The sequence below is a fragment of the Rhopalosiphum maidis genome, chromosome 1 (assembly GCF_003676215.2).
Source record: "Rhopalosiphum maidis isolate BTI-1 chromosome 1, ASM367621v3, whole genome shotgun sequence".
NCBI classification, from domain to species: domain Eukaryota; kingdom Metazoa; phylum Arthropoda; class Insecta; order Hemiptera; family Aphididae; genus Rhopalosiphum; species Rhopalosiphum maidis.
In genome coordinates, this window is record NC_040877.1 from 52893356 (window position 1) to 52902961 (window position 9606).

The 9606-nt window shown below is 28.7% G+C and overlaps 1 protein-coding gene across 6 annotated transcripts in view; it reads left to right on the forward strand.

The window, feature by feature from the left end:
- Positions 1-7594, forward strand: part of LOC113550543 (ADAMTS-like protein 1) — a 171592-nt gene extending 163998 nt beyond the window's left edge. For 4 of the 6 annotated variants that reach the window (XM_026952451.1, XM_026952453.1, XM_026952456.1 and 1 more), the window contains 4 exons: positions 111-297; positions 1266-1414; positions 3867-4014; positions 4656-5305. In XM_026952451.1, coding sequence (XP_026808252.1) covers positions 111-297; positions 1266-1414; positions 3867-4014; positions 4656-4762 — 591 coding nt within the window. In that variant the 3' untranslated portion in view covers positions 4763-5305. Of the gene's footprint in view, positions 1-110; positions 298-1265; positions 1415-3866; positions 4086-4655; positions 5306-5700 lie in introns of those variants that run through there. The other 2 variants (XM_026952452.1, XM_026952454.1) reach the window with 2 other exon arrangements.
- Positions 7595-9606: the final 2012 nt, after the last annotated feature.

Sequence of the window (9606 nt, forward strand, 5' to 3'; positions counted from 1 at the left end):
GCGTAGGTATTTATAATTTTTTTCGTTGGCCGTGAACTACGACCACTCGGTGACATAAATTGTAAATACTTATTATTCCTGTTGTTACATTAATGTTTGCCTTCTCACAGATGAGAGCGGCTCACTGCATAGTCAAACTGAACAACATGACGCAGAGCGTGGACAATAACTTGTGCGAGGACGCCCGGCTGCCGACGCCCGTGACCATTCAAAAGTGCGAGACGGATGACTGTCCGCAGTGGTCGGTGACCGAATGGAAACCGTGCGAGGAGTCCAAGTGTTTCACCTGGAATACTGGTTAGTCTCGTCTTATTTCACCTCCCTCCCCCCTCCCACCACAATGAAAGTCCACGAATAATGATTGACTTTATTAATCGTACTCACTAAAAGCTGAAAAACGTAATTTTATTGGGATGTATACCAATTTATACATCTTAGGATGAAATTATTATAACAGTAGAAACTGATTAATAACAAACGATTATGATGTAATATTCTTCTAATGATTTATTAAAAACCCAATTATACATAAGTTGTTTACTCACATACATTTCTATTGTTTAAAAATTATGGTTATAAATTATAAAAACAAATAACTGGTATTTATTGAAATTATTTATAACTTAAAGTATAATAATTTAAGAAAATTAATTATTGTTTATTTACATAGCGTGAATTATTGTACTACTGCAAGTATAAACTTTTATACATTCATATTTATTTCCATATCGTGTAATCAAAATGCAATTATTACAACAAATATAGGCTGTACAAGCTGCTGTTTAACTTTCATTGTCTGACAGACAAAAAATGTTCGAGATGCGATTGCCTTAGAAAATATATTGTCACTCGTCAATGAAAATATACTAATTACTAATCATAACACTACGTAGTAAAAATAGCGCCACAAAATTACACATTATTATTATTAAAAAAGATATATATTGTTTTCTGTTAAGGATCGATTAGATTTTACTATTATGGTTTTACATCCTAGGCTGTATGAAATTTATACAATGAAAGCCCAACTAAAATATTGACTTCTATCTTTTATTGAGTACGATTAGTAAATCGCAGCATCCCGGAGTTAACTAGAAAAATTTAACTATATCCATAGTGATCGGGCTTTGTAAATATATGTATATATAATATACGTGCTATAGTTTCCTAGTTTTTTTTTTTTATCGAACTCTAGTTATCCACGTAAATATTTAACGTTATTTAAATTTTTAAACACGTCACCCCCTTTTTTCCACTTTGCGCAGCGATGCAGAGGCGAAACGTGTACTGTCAGAATTCGGATGGAGCCACTATATCGGACGAAGCGTGCCACGGGATCGAAAAGCCGGTGAACCGGAAGGAATGTTACAACGATCAGTGCAAAGGCACTTGGAAAGTGGGCGAGTGGTCCGAGGTAAGTGTCTACAGTGTGAGTGCACGCGTAGGTATCTGTGCGCGGGTGACGTCGATAAATAATGCAACCGAGGAGAAAATAAGTGAAAAAGGGAAAAAAATAAATAAAAAGACGAAAAGAAAGAAGGGATAAAAATAGAGTTTTTCGATTCGCGTCGTCGTCACTGTCAATTATAAGTTATTTGCTACCGTACACTGCCGAGCGGGCGCGTGCGTTATCTCAATTTACGCCGCGTATAAATGAAACTGTCGCGCGACGGTCGATAAACGCGTTGGACCATTTTTGATGATGCGTAGTGTGTGTGTTTACGTGATCACTTGTATTTACTCACAAATCACTGTATTATGCTATAATTTTATCCTACTGCAGATGCATTTTGTAGATACCTTCGGTTTCCCGAAATTCCAAACGTTGACCTCGTTTTATTTTTATATGCATCAAATGATTCAACTAAAACGATCTGATACTATATTTTTTGTTTTTTAAAATAAAATATAATAAACAAAACGATAGTTTGTTATAATATGCTCATATCTTTCTCTCTCTCGTGGGCATGCACGTACACACACACTAATATGTGCACACGTCACAAACACTGCATAAGTGTGTGAAATTTCGACTCGCATACAAATAAGGCTCAGGATGTATAAAATCAACTTTTGACGTGTGCAGACAACATTCACACGAGTAACGTCAATCTTCGTCTATATTGTTTTCGGTTTCGCCTGCAGTAGTACTTATTATAATATATCGGTATACATCCAAACGGTTTTTACCACTTCAAAAAAGATAAGTATAATTTGATTTTCTGAAAAGTATTTCCGTTCAATAATAATTCGATTTCTGTGACACTTGAAAATCGATAAATTATGTCTACATAAACGTGATTTACGTTTAAATGAAACGATACGGCATATAAAATAATAAATATAAATTATTATAATACAAATAATATGACGCGTCATTTTTTTCCTATTTTGAATAATATATCAAATTCTGCATAAATTTCAAAACGATAATGCTGAACTTCAAACGTCTTTTCCACTTAAAATATTTTATAATCACAAAAATAATATAAATAAATAATTTATGTACAGATCAAAAAGTTTAACCAGCCAGTTATTATTATATTATATACTCCAACATTTTAAAAGTTTTTAATTTATCATTAACAATTCAAATTGCCCAACATCTGAATTTCTCGTTTTGTTTAAAAATATATATAGTGTATTAAGTGTTAGTGTATAAATATTTGATTCTTTAAAAAAATATATATATATATATATATTTTTTTGTAAATAGGTCAATGTTTCTAAACTTTAATACCTACGAATGCACAATACAATAATTAAAATCAAAAACTTAAGTTACAATTTATAGTTGAGGATTCGGTAGTACACTTTTCTCTATAAAAGTTTAAAGAGGAATATGTATAATATATATATATATATATATATAACTCATAGGGCATAATGTCTAGTTCAAAATCATCTCAAATACTTACATTCATCGTATTTTGAACTTTGATTAAATAATACAATTATAAAGTGAAATTCGGGGTGGGCATTTATAACGTTATTAGTTTAACCATTCTCGCTACGCCACTTGTTTAGCATACATATAGACATCTAACATGAGCAAACACGCGATTTCCACAACTGTCGTTGTAGCTTTAGGCTCTCGCCTTTCAAATACTATAGATAGGAATTATGTAGATACGTTACTGCGAATGTCCGCAATTGGTGAGTGCTGACAGTCACCGGTTAATGTCGTCATACACCAAATTCGTTGGTGAATGTTGGCATTTTGTTTAAATTTGAACTGTTTGTAAACATTTACTAGCGAATGTCGACGTTTATATAACGATATTGGTGAATGTTGATAATGCCGATATTATTTAATCTGATCTTATCTAAAATTCTAGTACCTACCTATACAAGACGTAATTGCAAAACAAAGTGCACCACAAAAAAGTGCGGTTGTAAAAATTTTGGAATTTTATGCAGTTCAAAATGTCATGACAGTTTGTCATGTTGCAATAAGCAGAACAATTTTCGCCGTTGTTTTAAAATAATAATTTTTGTATGGCAAAATAATAATAATTTAAATTAATAACACAAGTATAATATTGTTCAATAATAACAATTGTAATTAATAAAAGTAATTGTTAATATTTATAACTAAACATATCATTTCTATTTTGTATTATTGTCTATACTCTATAGTACTATTATTATGTACAACATTAACCAAAACCGTGTTGTGTATGTCACTAAAATCCTAACGTAAATGTCAACATCCACAAGTACGTGTCTATATTGTTTTAATTTTTCAACATTTACCAATTTAGTAGGTGTATGTCAACATTCACTAGGTGATTGTCAGCACTCACCAATTGCGGACATTCACAGTAACAGATATACTATATAATGTTTTTTTTTTTTGTTGTCAGTGTTCGGCGTCGTGCGAAAAGGACGGGCTGAGGTACCGAATATTGCAGTGTGTCTGGTACGGCACCAATAAGCCGGCCGGGACCGCCTGCCGCGACCAGCCCAGGCCACCGGTGATGAAGACTTGCACAGGGCCGCAGTGCGCAACAAGTAAAAACACACATAACTGTGCGAGCACTTTCAACAAGAGTAGTGACCTCATTACGTAGGGTGGGAGACAGGTGGGGGAAAAAATCTCACAACCTTCCATAATCGTGTTGAGCCATTTTGTCCTGCATGTGTACTGTGTTCACGATCGCCAATCGTTTAGGGTTCAAATCGATTATGCTTGTGTTTTATTTATTATATAATCGACTTGACCATACGAAATGTCTTCGCAACAAGCGGTATAGATACATTATGCAAATATTAATAATTTACAGCAGATACAACAATAATAAGTACCCATTTTTGCGAATTGTACCAAAAAATTCACACTCGAAATCATGTGCATGTTCGATGTTTTGATGTCAAAAATCCCTTATTACTCGTAACAATGTAAATAATACTGCTCTGTTAAGATTTAAAACTATACAAACAGTCCGTAAAACTATCTGGAGACTCGAAAGTCATCAAGTCACCCTTCATTTTCAATTAATAATTTACTCATTCGCAATATATATATATATAAAACCTATAACGCCCCGAAACCTCGTTGATTAGTGTTATAAGTCTATAACATGTCATAACTCGTTATAATTGTTGTTAACGTTTTAAAAATTATGTAATTATGCGAACTGTTTTTGTTATAGAAAACGAATGCATAGATCACAGCAAACACAACTGCAAGAACATAAAACAAATGAACATGTGTCACTTGCGTCAATACCAAACACAGTGCTGTCTTTCGTGTTCATAAACACATCATCCACTGTAATTTTATTTTTCTATTTCAATTTTTTTTTTTAAATTTTAAAGTGTTAATAAGTGTTTTAGCATTCATTCCGTTGTACATAATTATTATATACGATGAGTTACAATAAGTATTAAGTGTAACGCACGTCTTGTTGAACTAATATGTATATTGTTAAGTAGGTGAAATACTATTTTAATTCGATTTTGAATGTGTGCCGTTGATTACATATGATATTTTGTACACTATAGTATACGTACTATTATACTGTTCGTAGCGGTCTATTTTTTTATTGTTCTGTTTTCGAATAGTCGCTAAGTAAATACGTACTTAAGAGGAAATCGCCTACTATTATGGGAGAGGGGAGTGCTAACAACTTAAATTGCAATAAAGAAATTGTTTCTGGCTTCCCTCGAACTTTTTTTATTAAAATTTTATTAATAGGTAATGTTACAGAATTAATTTTTTTTGTTTATTAGGTTTTCTGTAAAATCTTGAAAATTTAAAAACTGTTTCGTATTTAAAACTTCATAATATTCAATTTAAATACCTAAAATTTAAAAATGTGATACAATATCCCTTTGAGGTGGTTCTTATATAATATATATCCGTACATTCACAAATATCAAAATAGCATGTGCCTAATCCATTTGACAACCATAAAGTTCAAATTGTCTTAATTTCTTCGCTCAGTGTATTCAATATACAAGACTATATATTTATCAGAAGCAAATTCTTGGGTTTTTAGTATTTATTTTTAAAATTATTATAGCTAGTCGCCTGCCATTTACGCGCAAAAACTTCATAAGAAAATAAGGAATTTTTTTCAATCAACATTTTTACGATAATTTCTAAGAAAATATTCCTATACATAGTACTTTTTTATGAGCATTTTAAACAATATTTATAAAAAAAAATATTCCAATTAATTTTTTTATTTTTAGAGAGTCTTTATTGTTACTAAGGCCTTCCTAGATTTCTGCCAATTGGTACGTATCAATCTTACAATATAAACTATGATCGTTAAATAGATCTGTATATGATGCTATAATATCATGAGTTAAAAACTTAAATAATTGTTCAATATCACTTTATGCGTGATTTATAATCATATTATTTTAAACGGGCATTATAGATTTTCGTTGACCGTGGATTTCGATCAGTTTTGCCACCGCATTCTTCAATAAGTTCAATAATTCAATCGTAATATTGATTATTTAACAATAAATGTAGTATTATTATAAATTATGTTATTTTGTTATAATATATTTGTTTACGATTTAGGTTTAAAATAATAAAAGTTACACACTAATAAAACGACGACTGAACAAATAAAAAAATCGGGAATATTCAGTATTGTTTTGTGTATGATTTAAATATAGTATAATATAAGTTGATTACCTGTTAAAAAACCCTATTAAATGTAAATTAAGTAGCAAGATAATATACATTCCACTCAATATAATTCCACGTGATATGACAGACTAGACGTATGGCCATGTCGTATATTCTTCGTATGTACGAGTGTCCCTCCCACCCATATAAAAATTTAAAAATACTTATGTAGAAACCATTTAAAATAATATTATTATATTTCCATATAATCACATTTGATATAACAACTATGTTCTGCATTCATTGTCATATGCAACAAGGGTCACGTATTCGAGTCATATTATACCGCGTATAATAAGACTTTCGTTCTACTAATAATCGTTTGTTTTATAATAGATATCTATGTATTGTCCTATGAATTTTCACAGATAAATCTTAGATTTCGTACGAAAAAACTCACGCCAGTGCACATGTTGTTGGTAGATTTTAATAGACAGTCGAAAAAACGATACAGATCTCGGAGCGTAGGTATATGCGTCTGTGATACGATCACGACGAGTTTTGTTTTACACGATCGGAATTGTTAATTTATCAATTTTTTGTGATATATTGTGTATTTGTGTGTGTGTGTTATAGACTTTTAGTACCTACGCAAGACAGTTAAAAAGAATAGTGTGTCGATTGACGTGAAAGAGGGACAAATTGTTTTTGTTTTTTTTTTTTTTTTTGACAATCTGATGTAAATCCCGGTTAATATTGTTATTACATCTTGTGTAGTGCAATCGAACGTTGTAATTTGCGGCTAAACTGATTTTGATTTTTTCAACCTTTCGAGATCGATTGAACAAAATATTTTATTGTTTTAGATTTATACCACTTTGTATATCACCTTTAATTTTATAAAGGTACTTTGAATAATATTGGTATTATAAATATAAAATATTATCCATTCGCATTAAGTAATTTTATTATTTATTGTACAACAAATTCCTAAATGCATTCATCGCAGTTGTAGTTGTATTGCGCGGTGAACGTAACTGAAAAGTTGCGATTTTTAGTGCTTACAAAGTTACAACACATTTCGAAAATTACATATTATATAGTATCGTTTTTATAATTTATAATATTATTTTACATTACCGTCAAATTCTATTGCCATATATTGTGTTAGATGAAACAAATTGCATTTTATTTTTGCTATGTCAATTTATTCCGTTCTAAAGCTGAACTCAAGGTTTTGCTTTAAAAAGCCTAAAGGACTATTGTGGTTTTGGACACATTCTTATTACATTAAAATTTGAGGGGGATTTCAAAAATTTTAAGTTTTCCGTGTAAAGAAGTATATACCCGGACCACAGAGCAATCGATCGTTGCTTGGCAACACAAATATTAATAATTTATATTTAAAGTTGTTGATCTATACAGCAATTAATAGGTATTCCTAGAGTCTATCTATCATAAATTAAAATATAAAAAATTTTATTAAATATTTTCAAAATTACGGTTGGGCTTGCCATAAACTAATATTATTATTATTAATATTTACCGAGCAGCCAGTTCCAAAATAAATATATTATTGAGACATATTTAATATAATATTATAATATTAATAGTGTTATAAACGATATGACTGATAAATAGATTTTAGACCATTATTTAATTACCTATTTCACGAGATTAGTTAATTTTATCCTCGTCAGTTAGAATAATGTAATACTATAAGTCTGTAATAGTTAATGCGTATATTAATTATAGGTTTATTATTGTAACCAATTTGTTTTATACCTTCTTATTGTTATTATTATTATTATTACTATTTTACCGTTATTTCGATTTTATATAACTACTTACCTATACCTAAATAATTATAGTATTACACTAATATATTATACGTCGATTTCGTTTGCTAATTGTCATTATTTACATGCAGACCAACAATTGACTAATAGCATTACATTTTATGTATTATATACATAATAGTATAATACCATTATTATTTTACCTTATCGCCGTACCTTTACAAGTTATAGACTATTTATTAACCTATAAACTAAGTTATGATAAATTAATAAAAACATATTGTTAGTAGTCCAAAATATCAACTGTATTGACATTTGACACGTATAGATACAATAACAATATTATGATGTTTTCAATTTTATTTGACGTCGAACTTTATTATTTTAAATGCATTTAAATCGTAGTCGTTCATTCTGAAATATCGTGTAACATTATTATTATAAAAATATAATTAATTATACTATATTATATTATAATTTGTTTTGTTGGAATTATAATATGTTAAAATAATATTGTACAGCGTTGTAATGTATTGCTTTGATATAAACTATAATATTTAGTTGTGCCCATAATAATTATTATATAGGAGACAAATAATAAGCATGTTGGTTTAAAAAAAAATATTATTATTATTGTGCAAAATAAAAATAAATTTTGTAATAAATTTTTATTTTGTGTCTATTCATTGATTACGTTATCATAATGTTATATCACAAAAGTTATATTGACATACAAAATAATATATTAATTATTATGTAAATTGTTAATATATATAATTATTAAAAATATAGTTCATACTTCTATTTCACCTAATTATTTTTTTTTGTAGATACCTATTTAATATTACGTGTCTGTAGGAAAAAAAACTGTATAATAGATATTGTTTTATTACTATAATATTTAATAATGTTTACCAATAACAATTTATTAACTATGAAATAATTGAACTATATCGAAGTTCGGTTAGTAGTTTGTACATGATTATTTTTTGTATTTAAAGAAGCATTGTAATATCTTCATATTTTATAAGTAGGAATGTATACAATATGAGAAAAAAATAAAACAATAACCCTATACCGGCAGTACCACAGGCCACAAACATTCTGGAAAGTAATTCCAATAGCCATTAAGACATTACTAATTTTGTTATCTTATTCTAAATACTTATATATTTCTTTGAAGCAGATACAATTATAATTACACAATTAACTATTAAGTATAATATAATGTAATTTAATTGCAATCATATTAGGTACTTTATCCAGTTTATCCCAATGAAGTATTTAGGTTTATGTATGACATATTATTATATTCATAGGAATGGTGTTTAAATAACGAGTGTCTTGCATTAAAATAAAAACACTTTTATCTTTACTTGATATAATACAGATCAGTTCAAAAAACTAAATGCATCCATTTTTAAGATATAAAGATAAAAACTAAAAAGTAATAATAAATAAATTATAATAAAGGTTCATCAATACTTAAAATATTATAATTTTTCAATTTTTGATGCATAATATAATACTTCTATACCTAATAATTATATTATAATGGATTTGTATCTTTAAAAGCATTAAACAGATGAGCATAATAGATTTTTAATTTGTTTTTCTTTGTTTTCCTATAAGCTCTATAGATCAACTTAATAAACCTGAATATATATTATACTATTGTAAAAAAATACATTATTTGAATGAAAAATTCAAATAAAT